The sequence below is a fragment of the Eschrichtius robustus genome, chromosome 7 (genome assembly GCF_028021215.1).
Source record: "Eschrichtius robustus isolate mEscRob2 chromosome 7, mEscRob2.pri, whole genome shotgun sequence".
In the NCBI taxonomy this organism is placed as follows: Eukaryota; Metazoa; Chordata; class Mammalia; order Artiodactyla; family Eschrichtiidae; genus Eschrichtius; species Eschrichtius robustus.
Genome location: NC_090830.1, coordinates 8,651,822 through 8,673,806, shown reverse-complemented (window position 1 = coordinate 8,673,806; position 21,985 = coordinate 8,651,822). Strand labels below are relative to the sequence as shown.

Here is a 21,985-nt window from a genome sequence, read left to right as displayed (position 1 = left end):
ATGATTCACTGTTGAAGATGGCAGGGCTGTTTGCATGGCTCCTGCTGCCGGGGACCCCAGGTGGGCCAGATGCCAGGCCCAGCAATTCTGTGCTCCTCCTCCATCTTGTGCTGTTCACATTTGCGTTGGAAAGTCACTTTCAGATGATGTGAAGGCTTACGCATAGAGATGTTTTTTGTTGTTTTTCCCCCTGAAACAACTCATTACCCAAGTATCACTATATGTATTTGAAGGTAAACTTAAAAGCTTCTCTGCTTAAATATCTGAGCACTATGAAAGAAGGTCTCTAAGGCAAATTCCTTTTTGTTGTTGTCTATCATTTTAAATTTTGGTTGTGTAGCTTAGTATTACCTAAGCAGTAAACTCTTTTTAAGATTTCATTGTTTTTCTTCTGAAATGGTGTGTTATAATGATCAAGGGATATAGAGAAGTTCTCCTGTAGAGTCTGATTTATTTTTTAAAAAAACCCTCCTGAATAATAAGGGCCTGGAATTATGAGAAATGTCCTATATTGATTAGCATAGCACTTTTGTACAGAAAAAATTGATTAGTAAAACAAAACCTTATAATATTTAGATGTTATACGGTTAGTAAATTAAATGGTTTTAAATAGCAATGACACTAAAGATGCATTAATAAGCAAATATGTGGTACAAACATATTTCATTAAACACAGAGGAGGAAAAAAACCCCAAACAACAGAAACACATAGCCAGTAACGTTTATGCATGTTTAAACCTCTTGAGTTGATCTTAGTCATTACTATTCTGGTTTTATGTACTATGCTTTTCTGGTGTTGTATTTTAAGCTTGTAACAGTGATATCTCAAAGGTAGCTACAATGATCCAATTTTCCCCTCCCCACAGAGAAGTATAACAGATTAATAAATGATACCTTATGACTGCATATTATTCTAAGTAAATGTAAATGTAGAAGTATTTCCACCAGAGCTTCTGCTTACGATATGGGTACCTTGACTGCACATTTTGGGCCAAGATCCTGGAAAGCTCAAGGCATAGGAATACCTAATAATACCAAATTGGTATTAAAATAATCTGTGGAAAAATTGAACTGTGGTTTGTTTAGAATACATACAGCTTTGTTGCTTAGATTTTGTTTGAACGTACTCTGAACTTTTTTTTCCGCTTACAGTTCACCAGTTCAACTTTTTTACACTGTCGTTTAATATTAGCCCTGTCAGTCATCTCAGGGGTCGTGGGACCACACCTACGCACAGAACTGAAAAAACTTTTTTAACTGATATTTTCAGAAAGTCCAATTTTACCTTTTATTAAATTATTCTTGGCTCTCTGACACCAGAATATTTAGAGGGAGGAGTTTGGAAATGGTAGTTGTTACTTTGGGTTGGTGTTGTTTTTCCCTGAAAGAACAATAGTCCCTTAGTGTAAACCCCATTCACCTATGGGAGACTACAGTAGTCTTGCAGAAGCCAACTTCAGGATCTGCACAGGGGCCATAGAGGGCTGTTGACAGCTCACCAACCATACCACAGGCTCAGGCAATGACAGCAGAGAGCTGGGGTGTGATGGACAGACCGTTGCATTTTCAGAAACAGGTAGGGCCCAAGTCACACTCGGAAATGTATGTCAAGGACACGTAAGTTGCAGGTAATACTTCTACTAAAAAGACCTGATAATCTGACATGTAGTTGGAGGTGGTAAGAAATGCAGAGAGAATTAGTTCTTAAACTTCTGTTTTCTTTGCTGTTAGTGTGCAAGTCTTTGGAAGGGAAACGCATGGGATTCAGTTTATAATTGTTGAATGAATGAATAATTAGAGAAAACTCTCATTTTGAAGGCAGAGGAAAACAAGCTGTGAGCTTATTATGCATAATACCCTTGACATCAGATAGTGTACCTCTCAGATACAGTATTTGAAGATACCCGATAAATATCTTTTGAATGAATAGAAAAAAGTGTTTCTTTTGTGTAATGTTTACTGGAGAATCAGTAGGACTAAAGTATAGATGACATGAATGTGAACACAAGGTTTATTTGTTACATAAAACTTAACTTTCTACTTTTTCTCTTAACTGGTGCAATGGAAAGCACTGCTTACTTTGCCTGTGTTTTAGAGTCCAAGGAACAATGAACATGTTAACTTCAGAAAACACCAAGGTATTTTTCCAAACTGCGATCTTGAGGGGTGGGCTAGCCTTGAGCTTGTTGGTCCATTAGCTTGATTGGTTCTATCTAGTTGGTCCTGGCTGGATTCCCAAAGGTTATGATGGTTATAGCACTGTGAGCTTGTAAGGTTCTGGTTTGGGTGGCCGGAGGAGAAATGGACCCCTTGTTCCAGAGTACTGAATTACTACTGCTTGTGATGTTATTACCCAGCAGTGATGAACTTTTTCTCATTGAAATTGCCCTGGGGGATTACTCAGTCCACCTTAAGGCAGCGTGCTGTAGAGTCTTGAAGGAGTAACCCTGGAAGTGGCTAAGCCAGTGTTTGGTGTAACCATTCTCTTAAAGTACCGGTAGTTCCCTACATCAGAGGAAGTCCATAAATATTTGTTCACTTAAATTAAAGCAAGGACCAGGCCAAATTTAACAAGAAAATTGATATGATTGATTGACCAAATCAGAAAGCACAAATAAAGAGCCAAGGTACGTCTTTGGATGCATCCCACAAACACAATTCTTTTGATAAATGTTTGTTGAATAAGTTATCCAACCTGCCCAAGAGTGGAAATTATACATTTTATTTGTCCTGAATCAGAGCCAATCACAATAGTATTATTTAAAATGACAAGTTAGAGGAAAAGGACTGCAGACCATGTGACAGAAATATTCACTTGTGTTAGCAGTGCTCTCTTAAGTAACAAAGTTAATTTAGTGTGGATTATTTGCATACTTTTACAGGAATTGTATTAAAACTAAATTTGTGACATAAATTAGCATTTGAGTAGTGAGGAAATCTGTAGTGTTAAATCCGTAATAGACAACTGTGTAAAATCTCTCTATATAAAATCTTTGAAAGAAAATTCAGATACTAAAATATCTCCTCTTAACCAATTTGAACATTTATGTATATATGTGCATATGAACACATGAAATGCACGGGCAAAGCTTTACAGAAAAAACAGCACTCTGGTTAAATCTAAAGCTAGTTCTTCATTTAAAAACATCTTGTTTTGGTTGGTATGACTGTCTAGTGTCATTAAAGTTCAGCTGGATCTTGTACCTTTGGAACTTATATCTGATAGGGAGAGGTAAGCTCCTACCAAACTAGTACAAATCAGACAAGGTAAATAAATTGTTCTTGGTCACAATAAATCAAATATATTATAGAAAATAAAAGTACTCTCTAAACAGTTTGGGCCTCCTTCTTAGGAGGAATATAATTTTGCAGAGTAGATTTTTCCCTTTTTCACTCTGGAGATGAAAAAGTAACTTTCCTTTTTTGTAAGGTAGTTTTTTCTCATAATTTTAGTACCTTTTAATACCTATTTTTAAATGGTTTGGAAGTCTTTTAAGCATAACATGTAAATAAAGTTATTTTAAGAAATTGGAACAATTGGAAGGGGATATAGTTTTAGTAAAAAAGGCATAATAATAATGAATATTAAAGTACTTTCTCCTGTACTTCTTAGAGTATGTATAAGTCAATAACATCACAGTCATCCTTAAAGACCTCTTTTTCCTACAGAAAAAAGGGCAGCCTCCTTGGCATAATGTTCTGTACCTCCCATGATGTTACCCTGATCTAATTTTATGGCTCCTGTTTAGTTTCTCTGCGACCCAGCAGTGCAATCCCGTGGTCCCTTCCTCTTTCTTAATACCCTGGAGTTGTTTCCTATGACACCTTTACTCACCTGGATCGGGGAACCCATCTGGCTTCTCAATTTAGCTCAGGTTGTAGCTTCATAGAAGAGGGAGCCCTTAACCTGAGTTTAAAACAGTCGAGGAGGCAGAAAAGACTACAGAGGGAAGGAGTATTGTGTTCTAAGACAGAGCAGTAAGAAAGCTCAGGGCAGGGAAAGTGTGTCTGTTTGGAGCACAAGGGATTTGGGGGCGAGGCTAGAAAGGGCTGAGACTAAAGTCCTCTATGTGTGTACTAAAGTCCTCTATGTGTCCCCGAAACAACAGCACCTGTGTCATCTGGAAAATTTTTGAAATGAAACATCTCTGTATTTACCCCAGACCTACTGGATCAGAATCTTGGGGGTAGGCCCAGGGTTCTGTGTTTTAACAAGCTCTCCAGGTGATTTGTAAGCATGCTAGAATTTGAGAAGCATTCCTCTATCTCATATAAAGGAATTTGGACTCTTTTTCTATAAACAATTGGAAGATAAGAAAGGTTTTTAAGCCTGAAGATGATTTGATGAATTTTGTGTTTTAAGAATACTCATTGACTGAAGAAGTATTTATTTAGTCCTTACTCTGTGCCGGGCATTTTGCAAGGAATCTGGTATACCACGGTGCCCAAAGTACCGTAGGCCCTGCTCGACGCGGACCACAGTGTAATGGGAAATACAGACAACAAATAACTGGGAATCAAAAATTACAAATTATGGTATTTACTGAACTCGAGTTCATTCTTTAAGAACTAGATCAACTGCTAGCCCCGCGCTCCCTCCCCCCACCACAGGAGAAGGTTTTCTTGGTAGCTTTGTCCCAATTTAAGCATTCTTTCCACAGCACTTTGCTCATCTGCAATAGCTCTTATTTTTTCCCATTAAACTTTTCCATGAGAACAAGAGAGCGTTTTATGGACTTAATTAAATTTACTCTTTTTTCTTTTTTTCCTTGTCGACCCTTTCTCTGCTCTATGCAGACCGCTCAAGGGGGTGGCCACCGAACGCTCCTCTACGGACATGCCATATTGCTGCGCCATTCCTACAGCGGCATGGTGAGTACACGTGTAGACTGCATCTCCCCTGTGGTCATGCTGATCCGTTTGTGCATATGTGGTCAGGAAATATTTGGTAATCCCATTTCATTGATGGCTTTAACAAGCTTGGTTGTATGTATTTTTTAATATCTTTATATCCTGCTTAGTTGTCTCACTTATGACAGTTAGCTTAGAGGACCTTTAAGGTCCTTCAGTTCTATCATTATGTAACTTCTATTTTTCGTATCTTACTTTTGAAAGACTAGGTTTAGGAGGAGAGAGATGTTAAGAGTCAAGTAAGAAATAGTTCTCATTTCTGATTTTATTTCAAACAGTTTATTTGTTAGAGAATTAAAGCATCCTTACTGAAAAATAGTATAAAAAACTGCCTGCGAGTCCCACCTTCAACTCTCCACTAACTTCTTTTCCTTCTTAACTAGTTGTTCTCTTTGTTTTTCCGTATCAGCTCCTCTTACACCCAGTTATCCACTTATCCACTGGGTTCCTCTCAGGCACAATTTACCCATTCTCATTTATGTATATGTGTGTGTGTGTGTGTGTGTGTGTGTACGTATATATAAAATATGTATAAAATAAAATATGTAAGTATTCCATTCTTTTAAAAGCTTTATTAAGTTATAAAAACACTACATATTCATTCTGTAAGATTTGGAAATTACAGAAGAAAAAAATCTTCATGATCACACCAATGAGAGAAAACTGTTGGGGACTTTTTAAAAATTTTCAATCTTTGCTATTGTTAAAATTTTTTTAATATAATTGAGATCTTGTTATATAACCAAATTTATATCCAGATTTTTTTTACATATTATCACAGTATAAGTATTATCCATGTTATTTAAATTTTTCATCAAGTTTATTTTAGTGACTACATGATAGTCCAATACCTGGAAGTATAAAATAATCATTTCTTTTAAGAAGGAGATAATTCCCAAAATGTGTAAACTGTTCCTGAGCAAAAACTTAAGTATAGCCTCAATATCATCATGAATATTGATGTGAAAAATCTGGTTAATGGAATTGAAAATTATAGGAAGAGAAGTAGAGGAAAAGTATAGATGTGATTTTCATAATGACTTAATATCATTTATGTTAATGTGCTACATCACATTAGTAGGTCAAATGAGAAAAACTGTGATCATCTTAACAGGTGCTGAAACAGGTTTTTAATAAAAATACCAATTCCTAATAAAAACTTAGCATTGATGATTATTTTCTCAATGATAAAGAAAATATTTATGTCAAATCAGTGACCTCATACTTAATTGTCAAACACTGAATCCATTCTTGACAAAACTAAAAGAAAAGAAACTCCCAAGAATATGCTGTCTGACATTGTTCTGGAAATCTTGGCTGACTTAGTAAGATACGAAATAAAGGAGAACATTTTAAGTGGCTGGATAGAAGACAAATACATAAAAACAACCTTTTTGCATATAGCACTCACACATTAGAACTTCATGGAAGGAATTCCACTTTCAATAGCAATCAAAACACATAAAATAATAAATATGAGAGTCAGTTTTCAGAAAAGTACCCTCGATACATAGTAGATGGGTAAGAGGCTGAACTTGGTTGGTAGATCTGGGTTCAGGCTCACTTTCCTGTATGCTGTACGGCCTTGGATACCTTGCCGAACTTCTTGAACTTCTTTAAGCCTGTAATTGCATCTGAGAATTTTACCCATTCAGTCAGTAAATATTATTTAGCACCTCCTGTGTGCTAGATACTTTTCTGGGTGCTAGATATAGTAGTAAATAAGACCAAGTCTTTACCCTTACAGAATTTAATTAACATTTAGTGAAATAATTACAGTGTGTGCCTCACAGTTGCTGTGAACGTTAGAAGAGGAGAGAATGTACGCTAACAGTTGCAGTGCCTGGTACTGTAATATTATTGAGAAATATTACAGAAGACTTTAATAGAGATCACTAAGTTTTTACCTGGGAAATCAGTATAATAACACTATTACTTTTTCTCAAATAAAGGCAGATATTTAGTATGCTTAGATCTAAGGTCTGTAACCCTCAGGGACCACCATGGGCTGCATGTCTTGAGGTCAGACTCATACTCCTGACTAGCTAGGAGAATGTTTGGGGACCCTTGAAGCCTTGTTTCTATAACTTTGGAAGTCACTGGTTTGCAGTCAAGAGACAGAGGCTCCAGGTCAGTTGCTTTTTACATCCTCATGGCGCCGAATTCCATCTAACGTGCCAGCACATCTGTCCCCAATCCGTGCATCACCTGCCTCCTTATGCTCACAGACATCCCCTGAGCTGGGTGAACCCTATTCCATCATAGGGGTTTTCTAGGCTTCTCGTTACTTGTTCCATGATTCTGGGACGTCTGTGCTTGCTCAGTCCCCAGCATTGTCCCTGAGTCCTGTTTGCAGGGCTCCTGTTCTTTCTGGCACTGCACTTGGTTGGTGTAGATGGCAGTGTATCTTGAGCTCATATCACATTCATCTTTGTGTTCTCATTCTTGGCAACACTTAATGAGGATTTTGAGGTTGGGGTGGGGATAGAGGAGTTGCCCTGAAAAATTATCCTAAACTTTATGTCCAAGAATATATAGTTAGGAAAACTTAAGAGGGCGAGAAAGAAAATCAGGAGATGGTGGTGTTGGGAGAGTTCCATTCCTCCTAGGGAAACACACATTGGTATACATGTGACAAACCCTCACTGCAGTGAAGCGACAGGCTGCACACACACCCTGTTTGAAATTCAATTCTGGATAAATTTCAGAGAGTTAAAATTTTTTAAATGAAAACAAAACTAGACGATAAAAGTGAATCGTGTTCAAATTTCTGCTTGGGAGAAAGATTTCCAACTGACAGATGAGGTTGTCCTTTTGCTTATGATCGTGAATATCAGATGAAGTGAGAGATGTACAGACGTATCCCCAATTACTTGTCTTCTTTTACCGACAGGACATATTTCTTTAGTCTTTTTGTGAGGGGGGAAGAACCACATTTCCTCTACAGCATTGTTCCTCATTTAGGCTGTGTACGTGCTCAGAACTATACTTGGAATGGACAATAAATGTTGAGTGACAGCTACTGATTCTGTGTCTTTTAGTATCTGTGCTGCCTCTCCACCTCTCGGTCTTCAACTGATAAACTGGCCTTTGATGTTGGCTTGCAAGAGGACACAACAGGTGAGCACCTTGGTCCGTGATGAAGCCGCACTCAGATCGTGGCAGGGCTTGGATTGGGAGACGTATTGAGACACGATGGAAGATACGCTGGTTGAATATTCTTAGGGACGGATTCAGGAAGAAAACAAATGACTGACTAGGAAAGGTTTTAATAGAAGGAGGAAATGTACATTGTTTCTACTGTTGGGTCATCCCCACATAATTAGCTTGATGTGCAAACTAGACTTCAAACCTTATTCTTTTGTTGGAGTTGGGTAGGAAAACAGTACTTCTGACATGCTCTGCTGATGGTTAACTGTATTACTGTGCTCTGATTAGTTTGTAAAGTAGTATTAATGCATATGTTTTCTACCTTTCAGCTTTCATCTTAAAATATTTTTAAGTGTACACATGTTACATTGTCAATGTCAACATTCAAACAAAAAAGTAGAAAATGAAAGCCTCCTTCATTTCCCTGTCCACAGGTCATCATACTCCATATCTATGTATTTACAGATTTTTGAAACAAAAAACACATATTAACACATTTATACTTTTGGAGACTCCAGATAGGAAAGTATAGGCTTTATTTGTGTTTCTATTCTCAATGCTTTGAGAACTTTACTCTTTATACACCTCTGTACAATTTGATGGCTTTATCTTTTACAATGAGCATGCCCGATTTTGGAATTAAAAATAAATAAAAGACCAACTAGAAAAGAGAATAGAAGGAAATAGAAATTAAAAATAAATAAAAGACCAACTAGAAAAAAGAATGGAAGGAAATAGAAATTAAAAATAAGTAAAAGACCAACTAGAAAAAAGAATGGAAGGAAATAGAAATTAAAAATAAATAAAAGACCAACTAGAAAAAAGAATGGAAGGAAATAGACCGACTCATTAAGTTGTTGCTTTTATGGGTGGGATCAAGCTCACACGTGCCCTCCTTTTTAAAATACTTTCCCATACTCTAAAAGTTTCACTGATAACAAATGGATAAAAATAAAGTTCTGTTTACCAACCTAATTAACTTTTTAATGGACCAACACATCACCTTGTACAAGAAATTCCAAGAATCCTAGACACCAAAAAGATAAATGTATTCTTCTCATGTTTATTTCATTTTCTATAGGCTCCATCATTCCTCTGTATTTTGGCTAGTTTTTTTAGTTTTCTCATTGTAATTAATTTACTTCAGCACATAGTTACATGAAAAATAATCTTCAATTCTCTCTCTCAAAAGAAGTAAAAGACATGCACGGTCTATAACTTGTTTTCATACGTTGAGATGATTATATAATAGTGAAACCCACCAAACAAGGCAGTCTTTCACCCTACACCCTTATGCTACTCTCTTTTCCCCATAGGTCTCTACTTCTTCTGAATTACTGAACTATTTGCTATATTTATCATTTGTAGTGTGCCTGCCTTGATCAGAATGAAACTCACACGGCAGATAATTTTTTCTTCCTTATTTGTTGAGGTATCCCCAGCTACTAAAGCAATGATTGACAAATAGTGTGTGCTTTATCAATGTTTGAGTGAATGAATGAAAAACTCCCTACAACTCTAAAAATGTGAGTTGAGTGGATGAAGATAAGGAATTCTACAACATGACATTCAAGTAAGAATATGGTTTGTGTAAGAAAAGCAGCTCAGGGCATAGATTACATATTGCCTGTTAAGTATGCTTAAGAAGTGTTGTTTGCTGATTCATTTACTCATTTATGCAAAATGAATTGTTATTGAATGCCTACAAAATGCTAGTAGGAGCTGGGGAAACCCCAGTAAACAAAACATACAAATGCTCTGCTATCATGGAGTTTACATTTTGGCATTGGGCAGTTAGTAAAGAAGCAAAAAAATAAGTTTTATGGAGAAACAATAAAGCTGGGCACAGAGAATGATAATTATTAGATAACAGATATCACTAAAACTATTCCCATTTTGCGGTAGAACTTAAAGGTTGCAAAAGGAACTGTGAACAGATTGAAGAATTGTGTGCTTATGTTTATATCCTAGGTGATGAGACTGAAGTATGAAGTGTGGTTATATGGTTCATGAGGCTTATGCTTGACTTGTTCTAGAAGAAATTATTTGATTTTATGTATACCCAGATATTTTTATAATGTATCCCAGAAAATTCTGTAGGATTCTCTACTGTTTTACTCCTAGATTAATAGAAACTACCACATTTTAAAATAACAACATATTGTAAAATAAGGCACAGTGTGGGAAGCATGCAGTCTTAGCCGGAGGTAACTCCTGGAGGAGACAGTATGTCTCTCAGAAAAAGCAAAGCCCTTACCTTGGAATACACTCTTTTTCCCAGGCCTGAGGAATGTAAAAGAGATTAGCAAAGCTATCTCAAGCCAGGAGACCTCAGGGAACTGAGAGTCCTGGTTGTTCCCTATGGCTGGGGGCTGTGTGTGAGCCTGGTTAAGGGAAGACAATGTTCAAGGATAGTTGTAAACTTGTTGACTTCTGTGGTAGTGACTGAACTGAGACGATAAGCAATTCTATGGGATTATTGTCTAATAATGAGTTCCTTTTCTGTCTATATAAGATTCAGTAGATTCTAAATAAAGTGCCTAGCAACCATCAGTTGTCTTGGTCCTTCTGACCCCATACTCGCGGTGCTATTCAGTCCCTTACGCCTCTCCGCCGGGACCTGGAAGACCCCCTGCGGTGGCTGGACCATCACAGCACAGGATAGTAAAACTTAGGGGACAATATTTGTACGTATTTTGCATCAGCACCCCCCAAAAAAATAGAGGTTTTTTAAATTGTTATAATGCAACCGTCGTGTCACAAAAACCCAAATCCTTTTGCAAATCAAGTGGCAAAACAACTAGATGTTAATAGGAGAGAGCAATGTGAGCAGTGTAACAACATGTGATTGTGGAAGGAGCGAAGTTGGATCAGCACGGCTGGTGAAATTGGCCTTGTCTTAGCGTAAACAAACGTCCTTTTAAAGCAATTCTTAAAAATAAATAAATAAATAAATAAAGCAATTCTTAGTGGGGGAAAGAGACACCAAACTTCCCCTAATGTCACAGCCAGTTTCTATGAGAAGAGTCTTTGCATGTCAGTACGTCTTCCTCCCTCCCTCCCTCTCTCCCTCTTTCTTTCTTCCCCTTTCTTTCCTTTCTTTCCAATTTTTGTTGGGGTATAGTTGATTCACAATGTTCTGTTAGTTTCTGCTGTACAGCAAAGTGAATCAGTTATACATATACCCACTATTGTTTTAGACTGTAAGCTAATTTGGCCTAATTCTCTTGATTTTCACGGTCTAAGAGATGAATTTGCATTCTATTTCAAATTTCTGACGTTTGTGTGAATAGGACGGTTTCATTTTAAGAAAACTGATTTTGAGGACTTCATTTCCCTCTTGCATTTTGGAGTCACTGGCAAAGAACATCGAGTTTGAAACTGAGGCATTTCTTTGTGTTTCACATTTCAATCATTGTGCAGGTGAAGCTTGTTGGTGGACCATCCATCCTGCCTCCAAGCAGCGCTCAGAAGGGGAAAAAGTACGGGTTGGAGATGACCTCATCTTAGTTAGTGTGTCCTCCGAAAGGTACTTGGTAAGTGTGCAAAGTCGGATCATGCAGTTGGTGATACGATAAGTGACAGGTCAGTAGAATGATCTTTTTAAAGCTGAAATTGCAAATTATCTAGGAAAATTGCTTAGAAACAAGCCCGTAGCTCTATTTGATGAATTATACATAGCTCCCTAAGTAGAAGAATGATGTGACATGTGCGGAAGTGTGGCTTACCAGGATTATTTAGACAGGCTTCCCTCGTGCCCTTGATATGTATGTTCGTGACATCGATAGTGCCTGTTCTTGGATTATTTTATTAACAGCATGTAAATGCAGTCCAATCAGGAATTTGAAATTCCATGGACTTTATTTTGCACCCAATGAGAAGGCTATATTGATGAGGCTGTGATTACCTATTTTGATATTTATGAAAGCAGATTATTATGTGAGAAAACACTTGTCATGCTAAGAAAGGAGAAATAAACAAAATTAAAAAACAGTTTAATTCCCTCACTGACATTGCATTGTTTCAAAGGGAAAGGGCTGGAAATGGGAGATTGAGGAAAGAACTTTATGCTTAATCATTGAAGGTGTTTTTTACTTTTGTGGTGAGGCCAATATCTATTTAACTTCTGTAGTAAATTATATTTTTGCTAAAGAATAATCACATGCAGAATTTCGCAGAATATTGAAATCAGTGGAAGTGTGAAGGGTGTCAGTGAAAATCTGTCCTCTTGTCTCTTAAGCAGTGTAGGTGGAAACAGGCACCACGCACATTTCTAGGACAATGTGAGGTGTCAGCTCGTCAAATAAGCATTTATTGAGCCCTTGCTGTGTGCCTGTGCTGTGTATGTGAAGGTGATGTATTTTGATCAGGAGACAGACATTTCGAGTTGTAGTTTTACTTGGAAACCAATAGCAGTAATAAAACTAATTCATGCGTGCTTCTTAGTATATAAATTCTACACATATCTTATTTTGATTTGGACATAACTTTGCATGTTTCTGCTGTATCACTTGTTCTTTCCACTACACAGCAGAGTTTATTTGACAGGATGGTATCATTATGCACAGAAGGAGGAGAAAATTCAGAATCTCACTGAGGCCAGGGCTTATAGCATCAATTCTACCAGCAAGTTCCTGAGTCTCTTAATTCCCTGAATTCTGGCTTCCGCACTTGCAAAATGGTGATGATTGTCCCTAGCACCACAGTTACTGTGATGGATTTTGAAGATGCTTTGAATTAAAGAACACTATACAAACAATGGCAGTAATTGTAATGCCTGAGGTTCCCCTTCTGTTACTTCGGGAAATAAGTAAACCTCATGATTAATTACATTCGCAGATAATGTTCAAGCTACATTTTAGCCAACTTATTTAAGTGCCTTTTCTGATAACCTTTTATATAGAGCTCCAGATAGTTGGCCAACCAGATTGTTAAAATTTCACTTTGATTTGATGACGAAGTCAGTGAGTTTAGTGATCATCTGTATAGACCTAGCATATAGCAGAAACCACAGGAATGACCAAGGACAGATTACACATGGTTTCCACCCTCAAAAAAAATAGTGGAAAAAACAAACCAAACCCATGGAACTGTAGGAGAGTATCGTAAGACAGTAACTAAGTGTTAGGGTTTAGGTTAGAGATGCTGAAGGATGTTTCTATGGGTGTAGGGATAGTTAATTATTACCTCACATTTCCACTGTGAGTAATTAGTAGTGAGAATATACAGTATTATGTTCACGGATTCAAGGACCTACATGGTACTTAGTGAGAAGGATCTGGAGGAAGTGAAAGGGCAAAAAGCGAGGCAGTAAAAGACATTGGAGTAAACAGCGGCAGCTGGAATAATCCTCGTACTGAAGCTGAATAACTGAAAATTGGTCATACACACACACACACACACACACACACACACACACACACACACACACACACACACACACACACACACACACACACACACTTGTTTATTGGTACGGAGCCTGCTAAGCATGAGCCTGGGCCAATCATATAACCTCTTCAAACCCTCAGTTTCTTCATCTGCAGTATGGGGGTAATAGCCTAGTTCACAGGGATATTAAGAGGATTGAATGCTCAATCCAGACAAGACTCTTAGCTCTATGAATGGCACATATAAAAATTGCTTAGTGAGTTGTTATCACTATTTACCCAGGAGATTTGTGCCTATTGAGAACTGTAGATATTTAACCAGAAGAGGAGAAAGTTGGGAAGTGAGAAGTGAAGAGACAGTTACAGTTGATTTTAAATAAAGGGCTATCATGTGAAAGCCAGATTCATATTCTGAGAAGATGCTGATATGGTTAAAATAAATAAGAAATATGGCTGAAAACACATCCGTTAAAACTAACTACTAAAAAAAAAACTAACTACTAAAAATAAGCATGTCCTGTCATTGACTTTGTAACTTTTCATTTGTTAGTGTCTATTGGCCTTTGATCTAATTTTTCTTCACGAACAGTGCTGGTTAAGCTACGGTTGAACTATCTAATTGTGCGTTTGCTGCTCTAATCAAGCTGACAACTATTGGGATGCTAAATTGATTAAAACGGATTGAAGGATTGATTTTCACTCTGTCCTCTGCGGAGGTGTCCTGCGGACTGTGCTGGGCTCCGGAAGCCCAGGCCCCACCTAGGATGCTCGGCTCTTTTCTGCTTTATGTGATGAACCTTGTACATGATTTCTCAGGCATAAAGGGTTTTATCTCCAGAAAAGGTTGTAAGCCACTCATCCAAATGATGTCTTTTCTAATCTTGCTGTTTCATATTCTAATATGAAATGATATTCTCATCCTCTTTTCAGGAATATCTAAGGGGAAGAAAAATTCCTTTGACCCATTGGAACGACTCATTTTTTTCTTTTAAAGGAGGCTTTATCAAAGCAGCTTAAATATAAGAGAAAGATACAATTTAAAAGAGAGGAAATATGGTCAAATAGGTATTACTGTGAATCTCTTTCAAACTAAACAAAATAAGGTAAAGCACGCAAAATAATTTTTATGTGTTAGAAAGATAGAAAAATCACCATGGTATGCACAAGAGTTTTCAACCCATGGATTGGATTGCTCTCACTTGAAACATTGATTTTTGAATAATTTTCTCTGTCACCTATAGAAACGGACAGATTTTTAAAAAATTTTTATTGGAGTATAGTTAATTTACAATGTTGTGTTAGTTTCAGGTGTATAGCATAGTGAATCAGTTATACATATACATATATCCACTCTTTTTTAGATTCTTTTCCCATATAGGTTATTACAGAGTATTGAGTAGAGTTCCCTGTGCCATACGGTAGCAGATTTTTAAAATCCATGGAAACATTACCAAACAACTGTCTAAAAGTAAATTAGGAAAAGCAGAACCCCAGAATCTAAAAAGTGATGAAAAATGCTTAAAAGAAAGCTATTCTAGGGCTCATAAAAATTTCCTTGTCTCATACCCACCTCTGAATTTCCAATAAATGCTAGGTGTTCTGATTGCATAGTAAGTTACTGAACTCCCTCAAGTTGCTTAAAAATATTGATAGCTAAAAAGACAGTGATCATAAATATTTTCAAGCTCTTCATCGTATCAACCAATTTATTTTTTATTTATTTACCTTGAGCCTTTTTTTTTTTTTTTTCTCTCCATGGCTCAGGTGATGGAATCATAGACTGTTGCATTTGGAAAGAGCATCTATTCTGTCTCCCTCGTTTTTTTCTCAGAATAAAAAAGTGAAGTCTGAGGGGTGATATATCTTGTTTACTTGTGTTCCCTGTCACTGGAGGATCATTTTTCTAGTGTGTTGCATCACCAGGGCCAAGTGCCTGACACTTAATAAGAGAGAAATAAATGAGTGAATAAATGCATCAGATAAGGGTTGAATTCGGATATTCTTAGGAGTTCTTGTGCCTTGGACCTTTCGGACAGTCGGAGAAAGCTTACTGACTCTTTGTTTCATTATCTTTTAAAATGCATAAAATATATACACTGGATTACAAAGGGAACTAAAAGTATCAAAGTGGAGTCCAGGTTGAGATCTCCTGGGAGGTGATTTATAATATCTTTTCTATTCCTGAGATTTCGTGCTTCTATCATATAAAGCCTTGTTACTCAAAATATGCTTCTTGAACCAGTGGCCTTGGTTGGTCCCCCTTCACACCTCCTGAATTCAAATTTGCCTTTTTTGGACAAGATCCTCAGATGATTTGTGTGTCCATGAGAACTTGAGAGTCACTCACATGAGAATCAAGGTGATAGGAGAGAGCATATCACTCCCCAAAGCACCTGCAGTGCTCCTGGGGGGTGTGTAAATTTTAGAGCAGTTACATATTTCAGCCTAAGGCCAACTTTGCTTTCAACCTCTGACAACATCTGTTTTGGCTTTAAGGATAACCCGTCTTAGTTAGTGTCAGTAACTGAAATTGTTACTGCATTCTGAATATTTAATATCACAAGCCTGTGTGGTTCTTACTCAGATTTCCCTTTGTTGCTTAAGTGGCAAAATTAAATAGAAGCATCCAAAATAGTTATGCCTAGAGAATATTTTCTTGAGAAGAGTGGACATGATTTAGGTAACTTTAAATGGTGTAATATGATCTTAAAGACATATTTTTTTACTTTCTCCAACAGACTGAAATTTTCCTTCTTTAATGGTTATATTTATTGCGTACCTTTAGGCTTAGATATGATTTGAAGATTACATTTTCGTCCTCCCACCCCCCCCCATTGTTTTTTCACTGCAGTAGCTCCTTATTGCCCATAAGGTCCTTGATCTGACACCTGCTTTGTCTGCAGGCCTATCTCTCACTCTCTTTCTAAGTATATGCTGTAAGCCCCAAAGATGAAACTCTCTGCTGTGCTGTATGTTCCCGTATCTCTGCCCCTTTGGGTACCATTTCCCTTATTAGAGCCTACAGCACCAAAAAAGCGCAGGCCACTTCCAATTACGAGGTTTCTGGTGTATTAAGAATGAAAATCTCCAAACTAGTTTATAAAAGTTTTGGTATTTTTAAAAATATTTACACTTAGTGCATTAACATTATTAATACACTTACCCAAATTCAGTGTATGTACAGACTTTTGGAGACAGCATCTCTAAGTATATAAATGTGAGGCTCAGGCCAGATGATCTTACTGGCTCTTCAAATGCCTCATCCCACGTGGAACCCTGTCTCTGCTGTGGAAATACCACCTGTCCTCAAGGCCCAGGACAATGAACTCTGTTCCAGTTAGGCTGGTCCAAGTGTTCTTTTCTGTCAATTCCGGTAGCACTTTGATTACAATTCAGCTAACATTTTCAAAACACTGACTCACAGCATTTTGTGGGTATATTTTACTTTCCTTTCTAGCTTACGAGCACCCTCATGGTGGAGAATGTGTTCTATTAATGTTTAGCACAATGCTTTACACATAGTATATTCAATGGACAAGGATGAATGAACAAATCTATTTATCGTAATATGGCATGAGCTTTCACTTGAATTCAAAAGTAAAAATATAAGCATTGGTATTTTGAATCGTCTTCTGATGGTTTGATAAAATCCATATGGTTTTACAGGTTTCTTTTTTTTTTTTTTTTTTTGGTGTGTATGTGCTGTTATTTTGGCTCAGGTCATTGAAATAGGAACATTTATGGAATAACTTAAAATATTTTTTTCAAGTTTACGCTACTTTGATTTTAAAGGTTTGGTTCGCTTCTGCACATACTTCTTTATTGAGTAACCCTGCTAGATGCTAGGGATACAGTTGTGAGCCTGTGTCAGATAGCTTACAAGAGGAAGAATGAAAAATACACTAAATGATCACATTGTGATGAGGCCTATGAAGGAAAATATATTTTTCTTGTTTGTGGAAGCAGATGGCATATGATTTATTTGTAAATAGTTAAAGAATTTTAATATATTAGGGAAGAAATTAATTCAGTAGACATCTTAGCTGGATTTTTGCATAAGAATGACAGGTCCAGGTAGAAAGGAGGTTGTAAAAAGGCAGAGAGCTGGTTGAGATGGGAGAGGGGTAAGAGCAGGTTATTGCTAAATCTGATGCCTCCACTTTTAATCTTATTGATTGGAAAATTGCTGATAATTACATATATGTCAAATGTCACAAATTTCTTGGGTTTTGTTTTTAAGAGAAAGAAAACGAAATGCCTACCTTTGCTGGTGACTTGAGATTAGTATATTTAGGCAGAAGAGACCTTTGGATGTTGAAAGGCTTGTGGCATATACCAGAGTGACTCTGTATGCTGTTGATTGCTGTTTGTCTAACTAGGAAGGTCAGATATCTGGGAAAGTTCTAGTACAATTGAAGTCTTTAAAAGCTTAGGCTGTCATCAGCATTGGAAAGTGTTGCAGGAACATTATAGGAATATTGGTGATGTTTACTCAGATGACTCCAAGAAAAAAGGTGGTTGTTCTTTGTATGTTTGAAATTCTAGCAGCAACCAGGTAATGGTTAGTGAAATAAGCAAGTCATTTGTCTATACTCATAATTCTGTTTTTCTTTACTTATCATTTCAGAACTCATCAATTATGGCTCTCAAAGATGTGAAATATGATGTTCTTTTAATACATTTGACTTAAGAAGGAACATCTGAAATTTGTAATGTCTGCATTTTGAAGGACATGTATTGTCTTGGTTTTTGATGCCTATTAGGAAATATTGCCATCTAATGGCTATTACATCAGATTGTAGATAAAAATTCCTAAAGGACCCCATGAAACTAACACATTAGTCCAGTAGGTTTAACCTACGTCACTGTCAACACACTGTCACAGTGTGATATGTAAAAACTTAATTATAATTTTAATGGTAAGGGCCTACTGTTTGTACAAATTTGCCCATCAATAAGCCTTTAAAATAAAATCGTCTGTTTTCACAAATAAATTTATCTTATTTGTGTTTTCGGATTAGTGGCTTAAGTAGTAACTCTTAGAAGGAAGCTGAAAAATACCTAAAGTCAAATATAAACTCTAATTTTTTTCCTACTAGTCTCTTCATTTTTTGAGTGATGGGATTGCAACAGAGGCTCTCTGTGGACAGTCCCATGTTGGCAGCGTTCAATTTGAGTTGCCAGAAGCACTTCCATGTTGAGACTTATCCAGAGCCTGTAGTGATGCCTTCTTTTGCTTCTAATGCAGCACTTGTCTTATGGCAACGGCAGCTTGCACGTGGACGCCGCTTTCCAGCAGACCCTCTGGAGCGTGGCCCCAATCAGCTCAGGAAGTGAAGCAGCCCAAGGTAAGAACTCCACTTCCATTAGGGGCTGGTCCCTGATGCAGAGTTGACAGTCATCTTTGGGTTTGTGATAATGAGTAAATTAATTAGAGCTGTTTGTGTCAAAATATTCTGTAATGCAGATACATGACATTTAAGAAACTCATTTGAATTGCTATTTAAAAGTGAAGTTTGTGTTAAGGTTTATCTCCTCTTATTTTTATGCTATCGTCAGCTTTAGCTTATTTTTGTGTGTGTTTTACATGCTAGCTTTCTAGGGGTTATTTTCTCCAGTGTTTTGGCCTCAGGGTATTGCTTAGTTAGGCTACTGTCAAGATTTCTCATCTTCCAGGGTGCGTGACTTAGAACTGGATCACAGCAGTGCTTGTACATCAGGGTTTCCCCAGGAAATATATGTGTGTTCTGGTTGTTCTCACTTATGTAAGTTCAAATCTGGGCCTATCCAGGCTTGCATGTTCAGTGGAGGGTTTTATGAGGCTGAGGTCATGTATAATAGTGGGAACGTCACTAACTGTGGGACTTGGGAACCCAGGGCTCAGAGGTGGCAGGCAGGTGGCACCATCCATCTCTGTGATTTTGGCCAGGTACTTAAGCCTTGCTGGACTTCTGTGTCTCTGTCTATGAAAATAGGAGATTGGAGCCGATGATCTGTTCAGCTGTCAACATCTGATGATGACAGTTCAAATGTGACTGCATTTCAATCCTTCTAGGGTATCTGATTGGTGGTGACGTCCTCAGGTTGCTTCACGGACACATGGATGAATGCCTCACGGTCCCTTCAGGAGAACACGGTGAAGAGCAGCGAAGGTTGGTACCTGAGCCCAGCGCCTTGAGCCTTGCATTTTCTTGTTCTGATATAAGTTTTGTAAATTAAGGATTTGTCTGTTCAGGCCATTAGCATAAGAGAAAGTGGGCCACTGTCATTCATCTGTCTACTGAAGTGATCCATTGCTGGCCTCCTCTGAAGTTTTTTTCTCACATACGGTTTTGACTACCTATGAATAGAGTTGCAGAAAATTCTTGTATAATTAAAACATGGTGAGAAGCAGTGAATACAATAACCTGAGTGGGAGGAATGAACACATTCACCTACTTAAAACTTCGTGAAATGTTCATTCGTTTTGATGAATCCCCTTTCTGGAATGTTTAGTCTCCAGTTCAGTTTCAGACTTCTCAAAGTGCCCAAAGGTTTAGGGCCTTTTTCTGTTACCTCCCATTTACTGAGATAGATAATAAAATTGAGCATTTTCCCTAATATTTTATGTGATTTTAATACCTCTCTTATGTTAATATTATTTGGCATTGGGCCAAGATAGCAGTAGCCTGGATCATGGGGAAAAATGCACAAATAATACAAAACCATAAAAATATTGAGGGTGATTTGAATGTTTCATTTTGCCTCACAAATTAATGGATGAATATGGTAAGTGGAATGCATAAATAAGCGATTATTGTGAGAGAAGGCATGATCCGGGTGATTTATTACATGGCTTTAAGTCTTTTAATGGAGGTTTCTCGTAATATTAGCATATCACTTAGGTAACTATTATTGATAAATATTTATTTTTGTAATTTAAAGAAAGATACAGAGAACATTTAGAAAGTTAATACTTCTTTAATTAGCTGCTTAACCTTGGGAAAAGTCACTCTGAGACCTGGGTGCTAGTCTTACCTCTCCCAGGTAGACCTAGCTTATGGTGAAGCATGAAATGCAGAGCCTAGAAAAATTCCCTAAACGAAAAGTGCTGCTTTTAGTAGGTTAGGAAGAAGATGTTAATGGTGTGTTGATAGGGTTTATACAAAAGATGAGAGGGAATTCAAAAGACGGTTTATTTGAGGAATTAATTCCAAACAGAAGACTCAGAGGGATGCAGTGTATACTGGGAATTGCAGTTATTCCAGAGTGATGAGGGGCAGGATGGAAGAAGCATGGAAACTAGACAGGAGGGAATAGTTTGGTCAGCTTTTGAAGGCTCCTTAGTGCCATTCCCACGGGTTGGCTTTTACCCTGAGATAGTTGGGAAGGGGTGTGTGGGGAGGGGGGTGACGTGGTCAGATCTCTTTGAAAAGAGTATCTCTGATGAACAAGAAGAACTTAGATCGGAGGTGGAGAGATTCTGGAGCAGGGAAACCAACTTGGAGAAGGCTGATGAAGTCATTCATGTGAGAGAAAAGGAGAAGCTTATCCTGGAGAGTGGCCATGAGAATAGGACAGCCTGGCCCAGAAACATTTCAGGTCAGATTGACTCGTTTAAGGATGAACTCTATGTGGTCGGTGAGAGAATGTATCAGATTTAAGGGCGAGAAACTCCCTAGAGTTTCTGACTCTAGGGAAGAGAGATGGTGTTAAAGGTTGTAGGAGATGTACAGATTTGATACAAAGGACTGAGTGAGATTTTGGACACTGGTGAGTGCAGAGGATCTATGAGAAATAAAATAAAATGTTTATGGGAAATTGGAATTTTTGAGCCTTTAACGTAGACAAAGCTTGGGTTGGATATAAATCACAAGTGCACAGGGGGTAGTTGAAAGAATGGGAGCCCTAGGTAGAGAGGGAGGAACAGTGAGTAGAGTGTTATGTTTAGCAACTTGAGCATTGCTTTAAAGGGCTGCAAAGCCTTGGAATAGACTAACTAGAGAGGAGGCTGAGGATGGAATCCTAGATAAGGCTGATATTTAGGACACTGACAGGTGAAGAAAAGGCACAAGAGAGGCAGAATGGTAGTTAAATGGAAAGCCAGGGAAGTTAGTTATGGAACCCAAAGTAGCCTTGGGGTGTAGATGTGTTCAATGCTATAATATCATCATAGAGACTTAGGAGCAAAAAGAGGCTGTGCCATAGTCTTTTGGATCTTTAGTCTCTGACTTGTTAAACGAAACACTTGAAACGAAGTCATTCTTTGAGCCCGTCTGCTCTTTCTACAGACACTGTAGAGACTTGTAATTAAGAGAATGGGCTGTAGACCTGGGTTTGGGCCTCGCCTCTGCCACTAATAGTTGTGTGACTTGTGTGACTTAATTTCTTTAAACATGATTTTTCTCCTCTGTGAAATGTGGCTTAAATGTTAGCTGTTACTTCATGGGATTGTTGTGAAGGTTCAGTAGGAAAAAGCACGTAAAACCTTGATGCATATTAGGAGATCAACAAGTGTATTATTGTTGTTGTTATTTTATCACTATTGTTTAGAC

At 37.6% G+C, this 21,985-nt stretch overlaps 1 protein-coding gene across 1 annotated transcript in view; it reads left to right on the top strand.

The window, feature by feature from the left end:
• The window catches only part of RYR2 (ryanodine receptor 2), a 535,211-nt gene that overhangs the window by 105,498 nt on the left and 407,728 nt on the right, over positions 1–21,985 (top strand). Inside the window, exons 6-10 of the mRNA XM_068548931.1 lie at positions 4,798–4,872; positions 7,953–8,031; positions 11,485–11,597; positions 18,700–18,799; positions 19,507–19,603. Coding sequence (XP_068405032.1) covers positions 4,798–4,872; positions 7,953–8,031; positions 11,485–11,597; positions 18,700–18,799; positions 19,507–19,603 — 464 coding nt within the window. The remainder of the gene's footprint in view (positions 1–4,797; positions 4,873–7,952; positions 8,032–11,484; positions 11,598–18,699; positions 18,800–19,506; positions 19,604–21,985) is intronic.